Source organism: Heterodontus francisci, chromosome 43 (assembly GCF_036365525.1).
Source record: "Heterodontus francisci isolate sHetFra1 chromosome 43, sHetFra1.hap1, whole genome shotgun sequence".
Taxonomy (NCBI): Eukaryota; Metazoa; Chordata; class Chondrichthyes; order Heterodontiformes; family Heterodontidae; genus Heterodontus; species Heterodontus francisci.
In genome coordinates, this window is record NC_090413.1 from 26,841,575 (window position 1) to 26,866,050 (window position 24,476).

General features: G+C 43.8%; 1 protein-coding gene across 2 annotated transcripts; it reads left to right on the forward strand.

Moving 5' to 3' along the window:
* Nucleotides 1-227: 227 nt before the first annotated feature.
* Nucleotides 228-23,992, forward strand: dcaf15 (DDB1 and CUL4 associated factor 15). Of its 2 annotated transcripts, XM_068021253.1 has the most exons (13): nucleotides 228-318; nucleotides 3,079-3,176; nucleotides 10,687-10,831; nucleotides 11,633-11,739; nucleotides 12,911-13,047; nucleotides 13,145-13,315; nucleotides 14,557-15,369; nucleotides 17,631-17,719; nucleotides 19,275-19,403; nucleotides 20,270-20,352; nucleotides 21,580-21,684; nucleotides 21,778-21,893; nucleotides 23,173-23,992. In XM_068021253.1, the coding sequence occupies exons 1-13, from the start codon at nucleotides 244-246 to the stop codon at nucleotides 23,226-23,228; spliced, it is 2,124 nt and encodes a 707-aa protein (XP_067877354.1). In that variant the 5' UTR covers nucleotides 228-243; the 3' UTR covers nucleotides 23,229-23,992. The 2 variants fall into 2 exon arrangements, with proteins under 2 accessions (XP_067877354.1, XP_067877355.1); XM_068021254.1 differs by lacking the exons at nucleotides 20,270-20,352; nucleotides 23,173-23,992 and having other exon boundaries at nucleotides 21,778-21,887.
* The last annotated feature ends 484 nt before the right edge of the window (nucleotides 23,993-24,476 follow it).

Here is a 24,476-nt window from a genome sequence, read left to right on the forward strand (position 1 = left end):
GTTTAAATTGTTCTGTGGGGTGCTGCGCTGCCTTCCCTGCAGAGGGCGCTAGCCTAGCAACGCGGGGGGGGGGGGGCTGCTGGAGGAACCTCTCAACCTAACTCGCTAGGCGGCAATGATTGACGTTAGAGATTGACCAATAGTGAGTCGCGCTGAGGGACGGAGTAACCAGTAGAGAGCTGGGAGGCGGGGCCCGGGCTGGCCCAGCAGGTTGGGTTGCGCGGCGGCGGAGTTGAGGAGAAGATGGCGCCGAGTTGGAACAAGCGTCCGAGTGGGAGGAAGAAAAGCAACGTCCTGAGGAGCTTATACCGGCTGAAGGTACTGGAATGGGCGGCAGGCCAGGCTCAGTTAACATCTGACACTTACTGTGCCTGCACAGAGTGAAATCCCCCTAAATAAAGCTGTAAAACTGGGATTGACTCAGTGGGGAAAATAACTCCAAATTCTCCCTCTCTCCCACAGCAACATCTCAAAAATATAATAATCAACCACTTTCCATTAACCAGGACAGCTTAAAATGTTTTATTTTGAATGCAATATACCGCAAATCCCCTAAAGCTGCCAGGAGCTATTGAGCTGTGGTTACCATCATCATATATTTATTTGTTTAAAGTGGTACAATTCATTTCAATTGCAAAATGAGACCTCAAAAGCTGGATAAATGAAAGATTGTCTTTTACGCTTGCTTTCAGCATCCTCTTCAATGTGTGTGTGTTTTAACCTTGCCCAGATTGAAATTGCACGTTAATAATCAGTGCTTGCCAGTGAAATTCCTTTGTTTGCTGGTTTTTGCACCACTCTTCTCCCCAACTTTCTTCTGAAAAGGATTCGCCCCCAATGACAGTCAGGAGTTTTCGCGTTGGTAGTGTTGTTAAATGTTGTGCACTGGGATTTTTTTTTTCCCTCCCCTTTTTAAAAAAAAAAAGCCCTGTGTGATATCTGGGTGTTCCAGGAGCACCCATTTCCTGCCCTCTTCACAAGGTTCAATGTGTTTGGTAATCCAAAATCTGAAGACTGATTGCCTCGTCTGTCAAGTGGTTCACTGGCTCAATTCACTACCACGTTGACCAGTTGAGATGAATAGTATCGATGCATTGAAGGGGAAGCTGGATAAACATAAGGGAGAACGGAATAGAAGGATATGTTGATAGGCTGAGACGAGGCTCGTATGTATCATGAAAGCCAGCATAGACCACTTGGGCCGAATAGCCTGTTTCTGTGCTGTAGACGCGATGTAATGTTACAGAAGGGTAAACCTTCTTGTGATTGTGCCAAGGAAAGCTGGCAGTTAACTATTGTGTGTCGTTACTAGAAAATGCCCTAAATATTTCCTGCATTGTCTGCTTTATAAGCAGCAGTTTTATTCCACAACGTAGGGGAGGATACCAGGAAAGATTGTTGTCCAGTAACACTTCAGTATTCATCTCATCCTTGTAAGTTTGGTCAGTTGGTGGCAATCTGGATCAGAAAGTTTAATGGGACCGAGTCATACTACACAACTTGAGTTGGGGGTAACATTCCTTTACGGTACAAAGGGAGCGCTGCATTGTTGGAGCTGCCATATTTCGCGTGAGATGTTGAACCGAGGTCCTGCCTACTAGTTCAGGTTGATCTTAAAGTATAAGAAGAAGCTGCTGTGACCAACATTTTCCCTTAATCAGTACCACCAAATAGTAGTTTGTTTAGTTATTTGCATCACTGCTGTTTGTGGGATGTTGCTGATGCAGAATGGCCACTGTGTTTGTCTTTACAAGTCACTACATTTCAAAATGGAATTCACTGTATGATTTACTTTCAGAATGATAACATGACACAACATACAATTATTAAGAACTAAATAGTACAGTGATTTAGATACCAGTGGTTAAATATGTGAAAATCTCTTCTATAAAGCTGGTATATAAAATGAGTTTGGGTAGTTTCAGTGTAGTTCCTAATGAAACTGAAACTACAACAAAAAAAATTGTTCCTAATTTGGCAGTAATTGGTACAGTCACTGGGAGTGAATGGTGTGAAAATGGGAAATGTGCCATGCGCCAACAGTTTGGCAGGGGGCACTTTTAGTGTTGGGTTTTAAGTGCTCCCTCTTTTTTTAAGTTGCTTTTAAGAGCAGGGGTGTTATTTCAACCAACATCACTAGCAGTTTATGTGCTCATTATCACATTGCTATTTACGGGAGTTTGCGGTGCACAAATTGGCTGCCGTGTTTCCTACATTACAACAGTGACTGCACTTCAAAAGTACTTTATTGGCTGTAAAGCACTTTGAGGCATCCTGAAGTTGTGAAAGGCACTATAGGAATGCAAGTTTGTCTTTATCTTTTATTTTCCCATCCTCTGTCTTGGCTGGGTCAACAACATGCTCTCGATTCTCTCTCGGTTTAAGTTTCTAATATGTGTAGAATTTTCTGGAATTTTAGCTTTCTGATGAAAAAATTGGTAAAAATTTAGCAAACCTTTCCAGACATATTTGGGAGTGAGGAGTCAATGATTAAAATGCCATTCATTGGGAGGTGAAACACTCCAAGCTTTCTGATATTCTGTTAAATTTATCACAGGCTTGTTATGATTCTTAATCCAGGTTTTAATGGACATGGCAAGTTAAGGAGGAACTTGTTTAACAACTGGGAATTGTATATTGTGACACCAACTTTGCATCAGGGAATGATTCTTGAAATTAAATGGATACTCTAGGGGCTTTTACTCCCTCTAATTAAATTCTTTAATTAAAAGCCGAGCTTAGAAGTTAGCACCATTCAGATTACCCTGTTGAGATCTTTCTGGGCATTGCTGTTTTCTCATGCTTGTTCTGGAACAGAAGAGTGTTATGATGAGGAGTGGGTGGACAGTTGCTTCCTAGTCCCAACTTAGCTGAATGGTGAGTCAAGTTTTCGATTATCGCAGGCCTTTCCACAGTTTGTCATTACATGGTTGGGTCAGGTGTAGGGCTGTGTGGAGATCAGGGCAATGTAAAGTATCAAGCCATTCGAACGCAGTCCTTGACCAAACAATAACCCGTTGTCACGTGATTCTTATTTTTAAGGCTACAAACGGCTGTTCCTTTTTCTCTGTTTTACAGATAACTGGCCAGTTCTCGCACCGAATGTTCCAAAATTTGCCTCCCATTCTTTGCGTCCCCCTGAAGAACATTGTGGATGATGATTTTTTACTAGCTGGGTACGTAAACCATTTCCTGAGTTAACAGATATTTTAATTCCTACCTTTTTATGTTGAGAAGAATTAGGTTCATTCATTGATTTAACTTGAGAATGTTAGGTCCCAAGACCTTGCCGTTATTCTGTGGGATACTGGTGAATTTGACTGCAGCATTGCACGATTCTACAGAGGCTATAATTCTTAATTTTAAACAGGCTCATGCTAGTTCAAAAATAGAGAGAGGATTTTTCAGACAAATGTATTGTGTTTATGTTTTAGAATCCCACAGCATAATGTATAGGCCCAGACAACATATAGCGAATACGAACATACGAATTAGGAGCAGGAGTAGGCCACTCAGCCTTTCGAGCCTGCTCCGCGATTCAATAAGTCCATGGCTGAACTGATAACTCCACATTTCCACCTACCCACGATAACCTTCCACCCCCTTGCTTATCAAGAATCGATCTACCTCTGCCGTAAAAATATTCAAAGACTCTGCTTCCACCGCCTTTTAAGGAAGAGAATTCCAAAGACTCTCAACCCTCTGAGAGAAAAAATTGCTCCTGATCTCTGTTTTAAATGGGCGACCCCTTATTTTTAAACAGTGACCCCTAGTTCGAGATTCTCCCACAAGGGGAGACATCTTTTCCACACCCACCCTGTCAAGACCCCTCGGACTGCGTTCGAATGGCTTGATACTTTACATTGCCCTGATCTCCACACATATGTTTCAATCAGGTCGCCTGTTACTCTTCTAAATTCCAGCGGATACAAGCCTAACCTGTCCAACCTTTCCTCATAAGACAGCCCATCCATTCCAAATATTAGTCTAGAAAACCTTCTCTGTACTGCTTCCAACGCATCTACATCCTTCCTTAAATAAGGACACCAGTACTGTACACAGTACTCCAGATGTGGTCTCACCAATGCCCTGTATAGCTGAAGCATAACCTCCCTACTTTTGTATTCAATTCCCCTCGCGATAAGCGATAACATTCTATTAGCTTTCCTAATTACTTGCTGTACCTGCATACAATCTTTTGCGATTCATGCACTAGACGCCCAGATCCCTCTGCATCTCAGAGCTCTGCAATCTCTCACCGTTTAGATAATATGCTTCTATTTTATTGTTCCTGCCAAGTGGACAATTTCCCACTTTCCCACATTATACTGCATTTGCCAGGTCTTTGCCCACATAATCAATCTATAATCCCTTTGTAGCCCCCTTATGTCGTCTTCACAAGTTACTTTCCTACCTATCTTTGTGTCATCAGCAAATTTAGCAACCATACCTTCGGTCCCTTCATCTAGGTCATTTATATAAATTGTAAAAAGTTGAGGCCCTGTGGCACACCACTTGTTACATTTTACCAACCAGAAAATGACCCATTTATGCCTACTCTCTCTTTCCTGTTAGCTAGCCAATCTTCTATGTTACCCCATACACCATGAGCTTTTATTTTCTGCAATAACCTTTGATGTGGCACCTTATCAAATGCCTTATGGAAATCTAAGTACAATAGAGATGCAGTGGCAGACATTTAAGGGGATATTTCAATACACAGAATAGATGCATTTCAACGAGAAAGAATAATTCCAAGGGTGGGACTTGCCATCCGTGGTTAACTAAAACAGTTAAAGATAGTATCAAACTTAAAGAAAAAGCACAAAAATGGGAGGCAGATCAGAAGATTGGGCAGAATATAAAAAACAGCAAAGAATGACTAAAAGATTGATAAAGGAGGTAAAATTAGAGTACAAGAGAAAGCTAGCTAGAAATATAAAGACAGATAGTAAGAGTTTCTGTAAATACTTAAAAAAGAAAACAGTTAACAAAGTGAACGTAGGTCCTATAGAATGAGAGTCTGGGGAATTAATAATGGATAATAAGGAGATGGCAGACGAATTGAACAGATATTTTGCATCGGTCTTCACTATTGAGGATACAAGTAACATCTCAGTATTATCTGTAAGTCAGGAAATGGAAGGGAAGGAGGAAGTCAAGAAAATTACAATCACCAGGGATGTTTAGTTTAGAGATACAGCACTGAAACAGGCCCTTCGGCCCACCGAGTCTGTGCCGACCATCAACCACCCATTTATACTAATCCTACACTAATTCCATATTCCTAAAACATCACCACCTGTCCCTATATTTCCCTACCACCTACCTATACTAGGGGCAATTTATAATGGCCAATTAACCTATCAACCAGCAAGTCTTTGGCATGTGGGAGGAAACCAGAGCACCCGGAGGAAACCCACACAGACACAGGGAGAACTTGCAAACTCCACACAGGCAGTACCCAGAATTGAACCCGGGTCGCTGGAGCTGTGAGGCTGCGGTGCTAACTACTGTGCCGCCCATTTGTACTGAACAAATTGTTGGAGCTGCGGGCTGACAAGTCCCCGGGTTGTGATGGACTTCATCCAAGGGTGTTAAAAAAGTGGCTAGTGAGATAGTTACTGTGCTAGTTTTAATTTTGCAAAATTCCTTAGATTCAGGGAAGGTTCCGTTAGATTGGAAAATAGCGAATGTAACTCCTTTATTCAAAAAGGGAGGGAGACAGAAAACAGGAAACTACAGGCCAGTTAGCTTAACATCTGTCTTAGGGAATATGTTAGAAACTATTATTAAAGACGTTATAGCAGGGCATTTAGAAAAATTCAAGGTAATCAGGCAGAGTCAACATGGTTTTGTGAAAGGGAAATCATTTTGAACCAATTTATTGGAGTTCTTTGAGGGAGTTACATGTGCAGTGGATAAAGGAGAACCGATGGATGTATTGTACTTGGATTTCCAGAAGGCATTTGATAAGGTGGCACATCAAAGGTTATTGCAGAAAATAAAACTCATGGTGTAGGGGGTAACATATTGGCTTGGATAGAAGACTGGCTAGCTAACAGGAAAGAGAGAGTGGGCATAAATGGTCATTTTCTGGTTGGCAAGATGTAACAAGTGGTGTGCCACAGGGATCTGTGCTGGGGCCTCAACTTTTTACAATTTATATAAATGACTTAGATGAAGGGACTGAAGGTATGGTTGCAAAATTTGCTTATGATACAAAGATAGGTAGGAAAGTAACTTGTGAAGACGACATAAGGGGCTACAAAGGAATATAGATAGATTACGTGAGTGGGCAAAGACCTGGCAAATGGAGTATAATGTGGGAAAGTGAGAAATTGTCCACTTTGGCAGGAAGAATAAAAAAGAAGCATATTATCGAAACGGTGAGAGATTGCAGAGCTCTGAGATGCAAGGGATCTGGGTGTCCTAGTGCACGAATCGCAAAAGGTTAGTATGCAGGTACAGCACATAATTAGGAAAACTAATAGAATGTTATCATTTATCGCGAGGGGAATTGAATACAAAGTAGGGAGGTTATACTTCAGCTATACAGGGCATTGGTGAGACCACATCTGGAGTACTGTGTACAGTATGGTCTCCTTATTTAAGGAAGGTTATAAATGTGTTAGAGGCAGTACAGAGAAGGTTTACTAGACTAATACTACAGAGCAAGACTACACCTTCTTCTGGCAGGGTAGGGATCCAGAAGAACCAAGACAGCATGGAGTGGGTTCCGCCATCAGAAACTCTTTGCTCAGCATAATAGAGCCACCTTCAAATGGCTCGGAATGCATACTGTCCATCCGACTGCTCACCACCTCTGGTCCAGTACACCTACTCAGCATCTATGCTCCAATACTCTGCTCCCCACCTGTAGCTAAAGACCAGTTCTACGAGGGACTCCATAATATCATTAGTATTATACCGAACATCTGTTCCTGCTGGGGGACTTTAATACCAGGGTTGGGGCCGACCATGACTCATGGCCCTCTTGCCTTGGGCGCTATGGCATTGGAAGGATGAATGAGAATGGACAGCGACTGCTTGAGTTGTGTACCTATCACAACCTCTGCATCACCAACTCGTTCTTTCATACTAAACCCTGTCACCAGGTTTCTTGGAGGCACCCAAGATCACGTCGTTGGCACCAGCTGGAGCTCATCGTCACAAGGCGAGCCTCTTTAAACAGCGTTCAAATCACACGCAGCTTCCACAGTGCGGACTGCGACACCGACCACTCCCTGGTGTGCAGCAAGGTTAGACTCAAACCAAAGAAGCTGCCTCACTCTAAGCAGAAGGGCAACCCGCGCATCAACACCAGCAGAATATCTTATCCACAGCTGTTACATAAGTTTCTAAATTCACTTGAAAATGCCCTTCAAAACACTCCTACAGGGGATGCAGAGACCACGTGGGCCCACATCAGAGACGCCATCTATGACTCAGCAATGACCACCTATGGCAAATGTGTGAAGCAGAATGCAGACTGGTTTCAATCTCACTGAAGAGCCGGAACCTGTCATAGCCGCTAAGCGCATTGCACTGTTGAACTACAAGAAAGCGCCCAGCGAGTTAACATCCGTAGCACTTAAAGCCGCCAGAAACGCTGCAAAAAGAACAGCCAGGCATTGCGCAAATGACTACTGGCAACACCTATGCAGTCATATTCAGCTGGCTTCCGACACCGGAAACATCAGAGGAATGTATGATGGCATTAAGAGAGCTTTTGGGCCAACCATCAAGAAGTTCGCCCCCCCCCCCCCCCAAATCTAAATTAGGGGACACAATCACTGACCGCAAGCAAATGGACCACTACCTAGAACTGTACTCCAGGGAAAATGTTGTCACTGAGACCGCCCTCAATGCAGCCCAGTCTGTGCCAGTCATGGATGATCTGGACGTACAGCCAACAAAATCGGAGCTCAGTGATGCCATTAATTCTATAGCCAGCGGAAAAGCCCCTGGGACGTACGGTATTACCCCTGAAATAATCGAGTGCCAAGCCTGCTATCCTTTCAGCACTCTACGAACTCCTTTGCCTGTGCTGGGACGAGGGAGCAGTACCACAGGACATGCGCGATGCCAATATCACCACCCTCTATAAGAACAAGGGTGACCGCGGTGACTGCAACAACTACCGTGGAATCTCCATGCTCAGCATATTGGGGAACGTCTTCGCTCGAGTTGCTTTAAACAGGCTCCAGAAGCTGGCTGAGTGTGTCTACCCTGAGGCACAGTGTGGCTTTCGAGCAGAGAGATCCACCATTGACATGCTGTTCTCCCTTCGCCAGCTACAGGAGAAATTCCGCGAACAACAGATGCCCCTCTATGTTACTTTCATAGATCTCATCAAAGCCTTTGACCTCGTCAGCAGACGTGGTCTCTTCAGACCACTAGAAAAGATCGGATGTCCACCAAAGCTACTAAGTATCATCATCTCATTCCATGACAATATGAAAGGCGCAATTCAGCATAGCGGCACCTCATCAGACCCCTTTCCTATCCTGAGTGGTGTGAAACAGGGCTGTGTTCTTGCATCTACACTGTTTGGGATCTTCTCACTGCTGCTCTCACACGCGTTCAAGTCTTCAGAAGAAGGAATTTTCCTCCACACAAGATCAGGTGGCAGGTTGTTCAACCTTGCCCGTCTAAGAGCAAAGACCAAAGTACGGAAAGTCCTCATCAGAGAACTCCTCTTTGCTGACAATGCTGCATTAACATCCCACACTGAAGAGTGTCTGCAGAGACTCATCGACAGGATTGCGGCTGCCTGCAACGAATTTGGCCTAACCATCAGCCTCAAGAAAATGAACATCATGGGACAAGACGTCAGAAATGCTCCAACCATCAATATCGGTGACCACGCTCTGGAAGTGGTTCAAGAGTTCACCTACCTAGGCTCAACTATCATCAGTAACCTGTCTCTCGATGCAGAAATCAACGAGCGCATGTAAAAGGCTTCCACTGCTATGTCCAGACTGGCCAAGAGAGTGTGGGAAAATGGAGCACTGATACAGAACACAAAAGTCCAAGTGTGTCAAGCCTGTGTCCTCAGTACCTTGCTCTATGGCAGCGAGGCCTGGACAATATATGTCAGCCAAGAGCGATGTCTCAATTCATTCCATCTTCGCTGCCTCTGGAGAATCCTTGGCATCAGGTGGCAGGACCATATCTCCAACACAGAAGTCCTCGAGAGGGCCAACATCCCCAGCATATACACCCTACTGAGCCAGCGGCGCTTGAGATGGCTTGGCCATGTGAGCCGCATGGAAGATGGCAGGATCCCCAAGGACACATTGTACAGCGAACACGTCACTGGTATCAGACGCACCGGCTGTCCATGTCTCTGCTTTAAAAACGTCTGCAGACGCGACATGAAGTCCTGTGACATTGATCACAAGTCGTGGGAGTCAGTTGCCAGTGACATCCAGAGCTGGCGGGCAACCATAATGGCGGGGCTAAAGTGTGGCGAGTCGAAGAGACTTAGCAGTTGGCAGGAAAAAAGACAACCGCAAGGGGAGAGCCAACTGTGTAACAGCCCTGACAACCAATTTTATCTGCAGCACCCGTGGAAGAGTCTGTCACTCTAGAATTGGCCTTTATAGCCACTCCAGGCGCTGCTTCACAAACCACTGACCACCTCTAGGCACTTACCCATTGTCTCTCGAGACAAGGAGGCCAAAGAAGAAGACTGGGAATGGGCAGGCTGTCTTACGAGGAAAGATTGGACAGGCTAGGCTTGTATCGACTGGAATTAAGATGAGTAAGAGGCGACTTGATTGAAACATCTAAGATCTTGAGGGATCTTGACAGGGTGGGTGTGGAAAAGATGTTTCCCTTTGTGGGAGAATCTCGAACTAGGGGTCACTGTTTAAAAATAAGGGGTCGCCCACTTAAAACAGAGATCAGGAGCAATTTTTTCTCTGAGGGTTGAGAGTCTTTGGAATTCTCTTCCTTAAAAGGCGGTTGAAGCAGAGTCTTTGAATATTTTGAAGGTGGAGGTAGATAGATTCTTGATAAGCCAGGGGGTGGAAGATTATCAGGGGTAGGTGCAAATGTGGAGTAATCAGTTCAGCCATGAACTTATTGAATGGTGGAGAAGGCTCGATGGGCCGAATGGCCTACTCCTGCTCCTAATTTGTATGTTCGTAATTCAACTCAGTTATTCTTGATGTATAAATGTTTGATTGAAATGCAGAGCTGAGCTGTTTGCTTGTGGCTCAGAGAATTTAGATAATGGGTAGTTAGGAACAGGAGGAGACCATTCAGTCCCTTGAGCCTATTCCACCGCTCAGTTGGATCAAGGCAGACCTGGTCAAGCAAACCACGCAGATCGGGAAGATGCTAGTTTCTATTTGGGTTCTTTAGTCTGAGCTGAGTCAGCTGGCCAGCAGTACGGAAGCTGCAGTAGGGCTCAGTTCCCCTGGGTAGGGAGAGAGAAATTATTCAGTGCTCCCTTTCCTAATGCACTCTGCAATGACTACTGCCCACCCCCCCCCACCCCCCATCCAACAGCACCCCCCCCTGCACGCGCACACAATACAGTGATGACCTGACGAGACTTGTCATGGTTCACAAGTAAGCATGAGTGGAGAAAATGCAGCCTTGCTTTCATTTTTACTTTCTGTTGTTTAATCTCTCTCTCTCTTTCTCTCTCCCTTTTCCCTCCCCCTGCCACAGCCACATATTCCTTGGCTTTACAAAATGCGGTAGGTATGTGCTATCCTACACCAGGGATGTGCCAGAGCAGGATATTGACGAATTACCGTACTACGTGTATTATCTGTACTGGTGGAAGTTCAACATTCATGACAAGTTGAAAAAGGTGCGTACCAAAGATTTCCTTGTGAATAGAGAGCGTTCCGAATTCCCTTGCTGAACTCAAATAAATCCTTGGATGGGCATCGCCCCTTTTTTGTCTGCCTTTTGGTATTATGTTCTGTCAGTTTTAGTTTCTCAACAACAACTTGTATTTATATAGCACCTTTACTGTAGTAAAAGTTCCCAAGGCACTTCACAGGAGTGATTATTAAACAAAATTTCACATAAAATATTACGACAGATGATGAAAAGCTCTGTCAAAAAGATGGGTTTTAACGAGTGTCTTAAAGAAGGAGAGAGAGAGGGGTTTAGGGAGGGAATTCCAGAGCTTAGGGTCCAGGCAGCTGAGGGCACGGCCGCCAGTGGTGGAGTAATGGGGATGCACAAGTTGCCGAATATGGAGGAGCTCAGATATCTTGAAGGGCTGGAGGAGGTTACAGAGACACGGAGTGAAAGAAATTGGCATCTTGCCTCTGATTCCTTGCGCAATATCTTGTGGAGGAGGCTAGCCTGCTCGTGTGCACCTCATAACTCTTACACAGGGCAGTAGAGGCAGGTACCAGGTGGACTAGGCATCATCCTGCCAGGAAATAGATATAGGATTGTTGACCTAAGGGACAGAGTAACCTCCAGCTCCCTCTCCCTACCCCTCTCTCTCATGCACAGACACACATCACATACACACAAAAATATACTAGCTATACTTAAACTACATATTCATTTTTAGGAGGATATTCATATTCTGAATTACTGTTCTATACAAGAAAAACAAATTTTTAAAGAAATCTTTTTTGTTGATCTTTAGGTGAGACAAGTGCACCTTTTCAAAGATCAGGAAGTGTACAGCGACTTGTATCTAACAGTGTGTGAATGGCCAAGTGATCCCTCAAAGCTTATTGTGTTTGGGTTCAAGTAAGTATTCAAAGGAACAGGTGGAGGCCATCCAGCTTGTCCCGCCATTGAGTTAGATCCTGGCTGACCTGCATTTTAACTCCATCTATCCGCCTTGTTATTGTATCCCTTGATACCCTTGCTAAACAGAAAACTCTCAATTTCTGTTTTTAAATTTTCAGTTAACCCTCCACTCCCCCCCCCACCCCCACCTCAGTCTCAATCTCAATAGCTTTTTGGGGAAAGAGTTCCAGAGTTCTACCTTTTGTGTGAAGACATGCTTCCTGACATCACCCCTGAAGTAGCTCTAATTTTAAGGTAATGCCTTCTTGTTCTGGATCCCCACCACCAGAGGAAATAGGTAGATAGAAAGAAACTATCAAATTCTTTTAATCATCTTAAACCTGATCATTTTGATCAATTAGATCTCCTCAATCTTTTTTCCAGCCTAGTCTGTGCAACCTTTCCTCTTAATTTAACGCTTTTAGCCACAGTATCATTCTGGTGAATCTGCGCTGCACCCCCTCTAAGGCCGATATGTCCTTCCTGAGATACTGTGCCCTGAACTGAACACAATACTCAAATGTCTGTTTTGATTCTATAAATGAAAATTATATTTAAGTAGGTTGGTGTTTCTGTCTAGTTCTCTGAAAATTTTCAACCCCGTCCACTCCTACAGGAAAAATTGCTAAGATTTTAATTCTAGTGTCAGTTTGGTTCAGTGGGTAGCTCTCTCACCTCTTCGTCAGAAGGTTGTGGGTTCAAACCCCACGCCAGAGACTTGAGCACAAATATCCGATGAGTCATTAAACTGCAGCTCCACCCGCTTGTTGTTGCATTTAGCACTATTAGAATCACTGTATATCTTAGCAAACCAACACCACCTAAAACAGATGAACTTGTTAGTTTTTTATGGGATCTTGCTGTTCTGGTGTCTTTTTTTTTTCATTTAAAATTTTTTTCCCCTTTCTAGCTTTTCCCAGCAGGCGAGTGACCTATGCCCCAGAATCTGTTCCACTTACAGCTGCTGGAAGAAGTGTGGGTGACTCACTTCCGCTTGCTATGAGTGTTAGGGACGGGGAGGGTTGGGGTAGGGTGCAGGGTCCTTGCTCTTCCTCTTCCAGCCAATTTTTAAAAAAAAATTATTTTTTCACCTTGTTATGAAAATGTAATTCAGTTTCTTTTAATACAGCATTCGCTCAGTGAACGATCTACTGATAAACATGGTGATGAGTGATGAGAATGATAGAGATATTTATATTACAACAGTTGCTACACCGCCATATGCGTTCTGTCCCGATTGCAAGGACGTGGCTTTGCTTAACACAGGTATGAAAAAAGACCTTTCTTTCAATTGGACATGTGCATGTTAAAGCTGTACGACTTCACATTGCAAAGACCTAACTTGGTGTTGTGTGCTTTACAGATGAGCAGAATGCCTATTGTTTACAGCACGGTTTCATGCTTCATACAAAGTACCAGGTGGTGTATCCCTTCCCCACGTTTCAGCCTGCCTTCCAGCTCAAGAAAGATGGAGTGGTGTTACTGAACACCAGCTACTCACTGGTAGCATGTGCAATATCTGTAAACACAACAGGTATGCTCCAAGTGTCATTGTTCATGTGGGAACCTTGATAATATGTATGAGTAGGTTAGTCACAAGATAATTACAGATAGGGAGGATATTTGGTCCAAAAGGCAGATATACATGACTTTCCTCCCCTTTCACTGGAGCAGCCAGTTGGTTTTCACTACCACCACTGTATCTGGAAACGTATTTAAGTGTCAGCCATGACTCAGTGCTAACTCTTCAGAAAGTCGTGAGTTCAAGTCCCATTACAGAGACTTGAGCACAAAATCTATGCTGACATTCCCAGTCTATGCTGAGTGGTGTTAGAGGTGCTGTCTTTTGGATGAGACATTAAATCAAGGCCCAGTCTGCTATCTCAAATCCCATGGATTGTTGAAGGAAGAGCACACAGTGTTCTCCCTGGTGTCCTGGGCAATGTTTATCCATCAACCAACATTACTTTTTTTTAAAAAAAAAAGGACCGTCTTGACATTATTATTACATTGCTGTCGTGGGAGCTTGCTGTGCACAAATTGGCTGTTGCATTTCCTACAATACAACAGTGACTACACTTCAAAAAGCATTTCATTGGCTGTAAAACATTGTGACGTTCTCTGGTTGTGAAAGGTGTGATATAAGTGCAAGGTCCTTTACCTTTTGGATGGGAGCACCACAGTCGCTTACTTTTAATCTGCTGACACCTCTCCGCTGTACTCTGACTCCCTCATAATGATCATCGATGCTTTGCAAATTTTCTCCCTAGTCACACTCAGCACCTGGGTATAATTACCATCTCTCCCTATTGGGCATTGTAAGCGAGCCCAGTCGTGTACATACATGCATACTTCACTGGGGTCACTGGTTTTCCATCTCTAACCCAGGGCCATTGTGATTAATTGTAACCCCACAACAGCCACCTCCAGCAGACGTCAACTAACTCAGCGTAGATGGCAAAATTCAGGCAGAGGCCTTTCTGGTTTATGAAAATGATGGGAAGGAAAAGACCAGCTGCTCCTTGCTCCTGATGGTTGGAGCATCTTGACTACACTCTTCCTACCCGCTGCAGCCATAGAATCTCCTGGGAGAGGCAAATAACCAGGAAAAAAAACCCAGGACCAACAAGGGGGAAAATTCCTGTTAGGCGATCAAAACCAGCCCAGGAGATCACTTTTACCATGGATGTGTTTTTATAACCAATACTTAACCAGCTATTGTTTCCAATTCAGACTTGTAAGAACTGTTCTGCTTTGTTTTTTTGTGTGCTTCAGGTGAGAAAGGACAGATTCTGTACAGTAGGAGCAGTGAAAACACTGAACCTGCAGGACACCATGAGTTGGATCCTAGTCTTACTTCGCCAGTAATGGACAGTGTCACGTCCAGTTATAAGCAGTGTGAAGATGCCAATAGTCCTTTATCCAGCCATGGAACATCGGACTGCATCTTACACAAATCCGACACTAACAGGTGCACACGCTGTGAAAGCTGCTCTGAGGAAATGCTGAGCTGGGAACTTAAGAGCTGTAAGCACGCTATACTGGCAGAGTGTAAACCTGCCCAGTGTGACCAATCTTCTGCCACAGACAAAGCAAAGGAATTTGCAGCTGACATTTTCAGGCGAGCCAGAGCTGCCAGCAGTGTCACTGCTGTGTCGCGTAGTTTAAGTGAAGCTGTATCCAAACCAAAGGAAGGTGCCCTAAAAGAGAAGCCCACAGAAGACTACTACAAGGTCCTTTGTACACAGAGAAATGAGACTTCTGATTTCACGCTCCCCTCCTGCTCTTCTGAAGCAATGTTAGAGATGCAGTGTTCTAGTTGTGTTGCCTTGAACCCCAAGTGCTCGCATTCGCTTGTATTAGGGTGCACTTGTACAACACTGGGGAAACCTGTTCTGGACAACGGTGTATCGTCTGCTGCTAAACTGAGGACTGAAGTGACAAGTGAGTTTGTTCAGAGTGAATCAGGCACAATGGACAATACTGCCAGCCAGCACCACGAAACTGCACAAACAGACCCCGGTTACGTGAACTACATAAAGCTGCATTATGTTCTGGAACCTTCTGGTATGGTTGCAGATGATGATGGTGAGTTAAGCAGCAGTACTAAGAATTCAGTTACACCTCCATTTTTGGTTGTTGGTGTGCTGTTTGCTTCATAGTTTGCAATGACCTTGTGATGTTCCATGGGTCCTGGCTGTTAGATGTACTTTCTCAGAAGGCCCTTTGCTCAATTCTTCCCTTGTAATACGCACAATTCCTGAGAAAGAAGGGTTGGCAGAGAACCTCCTCCCAGGTCCTCACCCTCGTCACACTGCCATTGGCTGTTGGTTGGTGTTTGGAAACAGCAGGATTGCCCTTTGGTAATTGTGAGCAGTAGTCAGATCCCAGGTTTATTTTTGTCCCAGCTTAATTATCACCATCGCTCGGTGAGTAGCACTATTTCATGAGTCAGAAGGTTGTGGGTTGAAGCCCCACTCCAGAGACATGAGCACAATCTAAGATGATACCTCATTGTGGTACTGGGGTCATGCCACATTGTCAGAGGTGCCACATTTTGGATGGGACAGTTAAGCGAGATCCCACCTGCCTGTTCAGGTGAACGTACAAGACCCAACAGCACTTTTTCCGTGAAGCTGAGGTGTGCCCAGTGTCCTTCTGGTGGGGCTCCTCCAGCACCATCACAACAGATTATCTGGCCATTCATCTCACTGCTGTTTATGGGATCGTGCTATGTAAAATTTGATTACCTTGTTTCCCTACAACAGTGACTGCACTTAGGTTCATTTGCTGGGAAGTGCTCTGGGATGTGAAAAGCGTTCTGCAAATGCAGGCTCTTTATTTAGATGGGTAGTTAAGGAACTAACATTCTTACAGAGCCAGTTGTTGGTTCTGTCTCCCAACCCTAAGTGGGCTGCGAGTCCTCTTTTCAAACACTGATTAGCCTGAGGCTGTAAGTTCCAGCATTCTCTGTCTTGATTTTAGATGGCAGCATTTGCAGATTGTTTTTTTCCTATTTCTTTTGACGTTCTTGTGATTTTGGTGCTGATTGAGGTGCTGGAGATTTGGACATTTCTTTCAAATAACCAAATGTCAACTTCAAGCACTGCTCGGCAACGTTCCCTCTAAGTTCTGTTTTGTGATGAGCTTGTTGCCCTGCACGGTCCCTTTAGGTTGATGCTGGACTGTGCACACGCACGTCTTAAAGGGAACAGGGCTTGTATTCAGGCTGTTTGTTCCCTGCACAGAATATTCCCAATTGCCATGTGGCTGTGCACCCACGCAGCTTGGAGTAAACATTGCTCAGAAACCTGTTGGACGCAGGGGCAACAGCATTCCTTCTGCACCAGTAATCTTGAATGAGATTGTCCATCTAATGTTGAATTAAGGACAGTTTTGTGTCCATCAGGAACTATTGAGACTGGCCAAACACATTTAACAATAACAGCCATCCTGTCACACTGGTCTGAATTTGAACCCAGGCCTAAAGTTAAAAGCCAGTATTTTCACCCACTCTTTCATCTAATGTCCGGTCGCAGAGCAGACCTTGAGGTATCTGAGTAATCTGATTCTCCGTGCTATGGTTCAATTTCACCACCCCCTCTCTACACAATTCGGTCCCTTTTTGGTTGATCTCATCTCCACTTTTCCCCGCCATATTCCCAAATCCTACCTATTTCCAGAAATGAAATAGCCTCTTCCTGATCCTGTTAATACCATATGTTGGAATGATAATATTCCCTGATAATTTGCTCAGCTACAGTTTGTTGGAAATAATTCTGTGAGTTTTCTGTTTACCCGCTGTTTTTAAACCTTTCCGTAGTGAGAGTGATTTGGCGCAATGTCACCGTTCAGTTAAAAATGTTGATGCTTGACAGCTGCACTTTGTTAAATCAGTGAAAGGGTGACGCGTGCAGGTCTGTCAACCATTAACTACAAATAGATTTTCACTTCATCTTCAAACTGGGATGTGGGGGGGTGGTGGCACCATATTCTCACTGGTGTCTGTGCTGAAAATGGGTTCACTCCTGTCGTAGTACAGCACTGGGAGTGCAATTGGGTGGCATCTTCTACCAATGTTAGCTCATCTTCCAAATGGTGGTTCTGACGCAACAAGCAGGTGGAACTTGGCTCATTTGCATTATTGAAGATTTGTGGTGGTAGAATTGCAGTGTTAAATCGAAGGATTAAATTGAGGAAGTTAGTTCATTTTATATTAATAAAAGTTCACCGAATTGTGTGATTGAGGATCTCGAAGGATTTGTTTAATCTTGCAGTTGTTGCTAATTAGTTTGCTACTGTGAGGTGCTTTGTTGTTGGAAAACTAAAACAGATCTTGTTTCTCACAGGATATGATGATAAGATCTCGCTGCATTTTGTAGTGACTGACTTGAGGGGAAGGAACCTGAAACCTGTGAAAGAAAGTACTTTGTATCAGGTATTTTAACCAACGTGCATCGTAACCCTTTCCTACTCGGAAGGCTAGAAACCTGCTATCGTGGCATTGTACTGGGTTGCCAACAGCCATGAGAACTCACTGATTGTACTGTGTAGCAACTTGACATGTCACTATGATTATAATAGTGGGATATGCAATATTGAAATGTGAAAAGAGAAGTTTTTAGATTTCATTCTTGCAAATTTGATTCTGTCTGCAGACAGTCTTTTGCATTGTAAACACTACAGTGAAGTACTGATGCTTACAGGTCTGGCAATGGTGCTGGTAGAAATAACTCGAGTTGAGGTATTGCAGAACATTGAGTGTTTTAGCTTCAGTGAATTTCATGTGTAAATCTCTGAAGTTACCAATGCGATAAATATGTCTATCAGTGATACTGCATCGTAAAACACAGAGCTGTAGTAACTATATCCCCTGATTACTGCCTATTTCTGGCTGAAAGTGTTAGAGCTCTGGGTTATTTTTTCTCTCTTTGTGAAAAATAGCTAAGGACATTTTGGGATGAATTGAGTTTGTGATGAAAACTGGTAAATATGCAGTGTCCATGGGCAATATTAAATTGAAACTCTGGATGTGCAGCTTGCTTTAATTATGATGATAAAGGGGTGTGCTAGTATACTGTATTGTAGAGAATACCTATATACATATATATATATAGGTAGATAGAAGTATTCAGTGGATTTGGGAAGCCACGATAGTTCACATGATAAGGCACTGAGCCCTACAGATCACATTCTGAGTCAGAAGACCATGGGCTCAAGTCCCACGCTAGAGACGTTGGCACAAAATCTAGTACATTACTGAGGGAGTGCTGCACTGTGCGGAATACTGTCTCAGGTACACGTAAAAGATCCCACGGCACTATTTTGAAGGAGAACATGGGAGTTCTCCACAGTGTCCTGGCCAGTATTTATCCCTCAAACAACATCACTAAAACAGATTATTTGGTCATTAGCACATTGCTGTTTGTGGTACGTTGCTGCCCATAAGTTGTCTGCCATGTTTTCCTAAGAGAACACTAAGGGAGCCAATGGATATGGGGATGGGGCAGGAAAATGGAGTTGAGGTAGAAGATCAACTTTGATCTTATTGAATGATGGAGCAGGCTCAAGGGGCTAAACTCCCATGATCTTTTTCAAAAAAGTGGCAATAGATCTTTTACGTCTACCTGTGAGGACAGACAGGGCCTCGGTTTAGCGTCTCATCTGAAGGACGGCACCTCTGGTGCTGCACTGGGAATGTCAGCTTAGGTTTTTGTGCTCAAGTCTCTGGAGTGTGACTTAAACCCACAACCTTGACTCAGATGAGAGGGTTTCCCACTGAGTCACAGCTGACACTGTTTGGCATGTATATGTTCTGGTACATATTGTCCTTGCCAACTGTGCAATCAAGGGTAGTTAAGAGGAGTGGTTTAAATGCTTTCACTGCTTTACATTTTCATGAGGACAAAGTCTTAATGAGATATATAACCACCTTGTGCCTGGTCTTTCTGTGTCTCCCTGCAACCCATCTCTTGCATCTTGTGAATTTCTAGGGCAAGTACCTCACAGTGGAGCAGCTGACACTTGACTTTGAATATGTCATTAATGAGGTTATAAAGAATGATGCTTCCTGGTCAAAGCGATACTGTTCCTTCAGTGATTATGATATTGTAATCCTAGAGGTAAGTGGATTTAGACTGAACAAGCATTGTGTTTCAGCCAGCCTGGCATGGTATGCGTGACAGGACGTGGCTTCACAGGGTGATCCTTCATGTGGCCAGTCCAGTCATTGGGGTAGTCAGTCTGTGTCACTTTAATTGGCCTAAGTGAAGAGCAAAATAAAGGCTGGATAAGATTATTGTCAGTAAAATAAATTAGAGCTGATTTCTGGAGACTATAGAATTAAAGTATGATAAATTTGAGCTGGAGAGATTGCTAGGACTGCAGCTTCATTGGTCAGTAGCCCCATTACTTTACAGCAGGTGTTAGAAATTGAAAGAGATCTACGTTTTTGTTCAAGCCCCAGTTTATTATTTCTATTTTGTTTTAAACAGCAATATCTTCCCAGTACCCCACACACCATCTGTGACCGGGCGAGGGGCCAGCAGTAAGGTCATTGTTACTTGCACTCTGAAACTGTCCATAAAGGGTAGTCTTGAGTGTGACCAAGAATGACTGAGATTCCAGTTTTTCCCTTGATGTGGGAGGTGAGTGGTTGGTTTATTCCCATGGACTTCAGGAGCTTGATATAGGAACGCAAGCATTTTTAGGAATAGACAAAAATCTTGAGGCCTAACTGCTCAGCTGCTCTCCACAGATCAGCCCACCTTTATCACCTTAACATATTCCTCAATCCACCCTTTCCAAGTCACATTGTCCCTTCGGCACCTTTATATTGTCTGCTCAAAGGCCTTGTATGGTGTGTGGAAAAGCGTGCACATAAACCAACTGCTTACAGATTGTACTTTCAGTGCAGTTCGTTCTTGTTCCCTTGGCTTTTGGGACTGTCAGTAACATCAGTTCAATAGTGATCTGTTTCCGTTTCAAGGTCTGCCCTATAACCAACCATGTCATCATTAACATAGGACTGCTGCTCTTGGCATACCCTTCAGATGAAGAAGGACAAATAAGGTAAGGGAAAAGTAACCTTTAGAGTGTGTGCAGTTCTGAAACTGTAGACCTGATAGATCTGAGGCTACACTTGCATCATATATTAACTGTCTTGGGAAATCTGAAGTTTGTTCCATTCAAGGACTTCATGGGTAGGTGCTCACACTGACCTTTCGGCCCAGACTAATGAGATGCAATTTTCCTCACTCTGTTGCTTCTAAGAGTGTAATGTGAAATGAATTTGCCAAGTCTCAGCACAGTTCATAGTGGCCCTTGCCTGCAGCGTTAAAATGTACGTTTGCTATCAATTGGCATTAACTTGCCAGTCTGACTTGGAGCAACCACAAGGATGGCTGGGGTGAGAAATGGAAGTGCTGCATAGGTGCTGTAGGGGCTGCTCCTCTGGGGTTGGACTTGGGATACCTTGTTAGGAGAGAGTTGGAGCTGCTCCGCTCTACAGCTGCCTGTGTTGTACTTTACCTAAGAATCCGTGATGCTGGGATTGAAGTCTTGTGTTGGGAAATTCTGTTCCCTAGCACAATCATCCTTCAACTTGATGAGCACAAATGTTCCCCTCTCTTTTTCTGAGTCCTTTTTAGCATATCCATGGTTTAAAACACTTTGTCACTGCTCTCAAAGTCACGGCTACTGCTGTGAACGGCAATGAATGGATGTGCTGCGATTTATTTCAACCACCTGATGACAGTACAGTAGATAAATTCTGCAGTCATAATAGATCATTTGACCCATCAAGCCCACTTCTTTCACAGGCCATGCATACTGTACCACATCCATTTCATCACCTGAAGGAAAGTTCCACGTAAATATTACACAGGTCCCAAAGAATACTGAGCATAAATTTATAGCACATGGGCCTATTGTGCCCATGCCGCTATCCAATTAGTTCCACTCCCCTGCTCTTTCCCCGTAGCCCTGCAAATTTCTTCCCTTTGAGTATATATCCAGTTCTCTTTTTGGAAAGTATTATTGAATCTGTTTCCACCACCCTTTTAGAGAGCGGGTTCCAGAACTCTGGAATAGTTCTCTAATCTGAAATATTCAACTCTGGCTAGCTACCACACTGCACGTCTCACAGTATGTCCCTCTCCCACTATAACAGGAACTATTGTGTGCTACTGTTCATTTAGTTATGAGTGCATGCTTCTCCCTATAACCAATCCTGTGTTAGTAAGCTGTGCTGTGTGTGTAGTTGTGAAATACTATCAAACTCTATTATTGATTTTTCAGACCCAAGACCTATCATACTTGTTTGAAGGGCACGTGGAACCTAAACACTGGCATCTTTGCAACGGTGGGAGTTGGAGACTTAACTGCTGTACAGGGGCAAACAAGGTGAGTTAAGTTGTGCATTTTCCCAATACCATCTTGCACAAGGAATGGAAATTTAGGCTAACGTTCCCTTCTCTCTCCAATCCTTTTCTACAGTGGCAGTGTTTGGAGTACCTTCCGTAAAAGCTGTGTTGATATAGCAATGAGGTGGTTGGTTCCTGAAAGTACCTTCCGCAACGTCAACAGAATGACTAACGAAGCTCTGCATAAAGGTGTGCTTTAGTGCCAAGGGTGTGTGTGGCTCTCGCCCGCGTGTAAACTTATTGCAGTACAGTGATGTGCGCAATCCAACCTGGGGCCATTTGCAGCCTGCCTTCTCCAGTGTCACGCAGCAGACGCACAGTTCCAAGTGTCTAGAGGCCTCGAATGGTAGTTTGCCACGCTGTGGAATGTTGTCTGACCTGGCGTTTGGTGCTGTTTCTCTCTTTGACTCTCCAACCAAAGGAGATGAAGGACTGCTAGTCGGAGTGAAGGGAGCACCAGTTAAAACAGAAGCACTGGGCATGTAGCTTTCATTTTGCCCTTTTGGGGAAGTGCCTGGTCTTGCAATTGGCAATAGTGGCATCATTAAATCAGGAGCCCTGTGTGGGGAATCTTAGGTGCATACCTATGTCCTGTCACGCTGTGCTGAAGTCTATTGCTATATTCCTCAGCCAGCTCCCCTATAAGCATGGTTGGTTCAGTTTTTTGAAAATTCTTTCAAGGAATGTGGGCATCGCTGGCAAGGCCAGCATTTGCTGCCCATCCCTAATTGCCCTTTACAACTGAGTGGCTTTCTAGGCCATTTCAGAGGGCAGTTAAGAGTCACCACATTGCTGTGGGTCTGGAGTCACATGTAGGCCAGACCAGGTAAGGACAGCAGATTGCCTTCCCGAAAGGACATTAGTGAACCAGATGAGTTTTTACAGCAATCAATGATAGTAATGGTACCATGAAACTGACTAGCTTTTAAATCCAGGTTTTTAAATTAATTAATTGAATTTATTAATTGAATTGAAATTCCACCAGCCGCCTTGGTGGGATTTGAACCCATGCCCTAGGGTATTAGCCTGGGCCTATGGATTACTAGTCCAGTGACATTACCACCCTGCCACCATGTCCAATATGGCATTGGACAAAAACCTAGTGAGCAACACAACCTTAGAGTTTGAATAGCCCCACCCTACCTGTGAGGTTGTTTCACAGGCTTGTGCAGTGATGTGATGCGTTATGTTTTCAAAGTCCAGTGCCACAGGGTGGGAAGATATGGGTGGATAATCACGTGACCCTTCAAAATGTCAGTGAGGTCTGTTAAACCATTTCAGTAGCTAATAATCACACGACCATTCTAGTTTGTGTTGTTTTTCAATCTGACTGGCTGCCGATGAGCAAGTGACTGGTCTCATTATTTCAGGTTTGGTTTGACAGGATTTGTATTGAAATCCTGGCTTCAGAAGCACAGTGAACAGGATAGGAACATGGAAATTCAATGTGAATGTTGCTTTTGTCTAGGTCGCTCGCTGAAGCGCCTGGCGGACAGTGGACGCAGCATGTGGATTGTTCTGTAGCGGTGAACATCGCTGTCATCCATTTCACCAATGATTTTTAAAGGGAAGGATGAAGAGCCTGGTGTCGAGAACAAAGTTGGCCGCAAATAGTATCGATGGTTTAAAAAGTTTTTATTTTTTAAAGCAGCTACCTCTTCTTCGTTCAATTTTTTTTTTTCAATCATTCCTTCTCAGGCCTAAAAATAAGGCCAGGCCCTTGGAGGTTTTAAAAAAAAAAGAACTTTGTAAAAGTTAAAAAAATCTTCCAAGTGTATACAGGATATCGAATATTTTGGGTTTTGTTTGAGGGTGATACATATCTCACAACTACTGGTATCTCCCCATACCAAAAGTTTTGGTGTCTGCATTACCTCAGCATCTAATTTAGGACTTTGTTAGTTTGTGTTATGTGAATGTCTTTGAGAGACTCCAGGCCACTTAACTGAAGAGTGTTCATCTTTTTTAAAATGTAGTTTATGTCATATTTAACGCTATTTAGTATCTAGTTTGAAAGTGCAAAAAGCTTGTTACATTCCCTCCTTAAATCCTCCCAGTTTATTTCTTTCTGACCAAGAACAGTATCTGTCACTGAATGCCACGTGGACCCTGCACAGTGAGGTGAACATTCTCCCTCAGTAAAATGGAGCCCTGCAGAATATTTGGTATGGACTGGTTTTCTGGTTACAGAATTGCAGGTAGTGATTGGTGTAACTGTATTCCATGTTAAGCTGTTGCTGAGTATGAATGTGTTCCTCTCTGTGAATTTCAATAAAATATAGAGAGAAGCTTAGTGTGAATAGTGTTCTTTTGGAGGGAAACATCACCTGATTCGTCCATCAAATTGGTCTAAGGGGCAGTCTGACTGACAGAACCATGTGCTAATGGTTGGTGTTACATAGAATCTACAGCCCATGCCTTTCAGCCCACCTGGTCCATGCCCATGTTTATGCACCACACAAGCCTCCTTCCACCTCTGTCCATCTCACCCTTTTCAGCATATCCTTCTATTCCTTTCTCCCTCATGTGCTTATCTAGCTTCCCCTTAAATGCTCTATATTATTTGCTGCAACTACTTTCTGGTTGAAGTAGTTTCTCCTGAATTCTCTTTTGGATTAGTGACTATCTTATATTTTATGGTCCATAGTTTTGGTCTCACCTGCAAGTGCAAACATCATCTCAACGTCTACCCTAACAAACCCCTTCATAATTTTAAAGGCGTCTATCGGGTCACTCCTCATTCTATTCTTTTCTAGAGCAGTGTTTCTCGAA

What these genes read in the sequence shown, in the direction of transcription:
- dcaf15 (XM_068021253.1), top strand. Translation starts at nt 244, where the DNA reads ATGGCGCCGAGTTGGAACAAGCGTCCGAGTGGGAGGAAGAAAAGCAAC. An exon ending in CTTATTGTGTTTGGGTTCAA is followed by an intron (nt 11,740 to 12,910) that starts GTAAGTATTCAA and finishes CTTTTAATACAG; the next exon opens with CATTCGCTCAGTGAACGATC. An exon ending in AAGAAAGTACTTTGTATCAG is followed by an intron (nt 17,720 to 19,274) that starts GTATTTTAACCA and finishes GTGAATTTCTAG; the next exon opens with GGCAAGTACCTCACAGTGGA.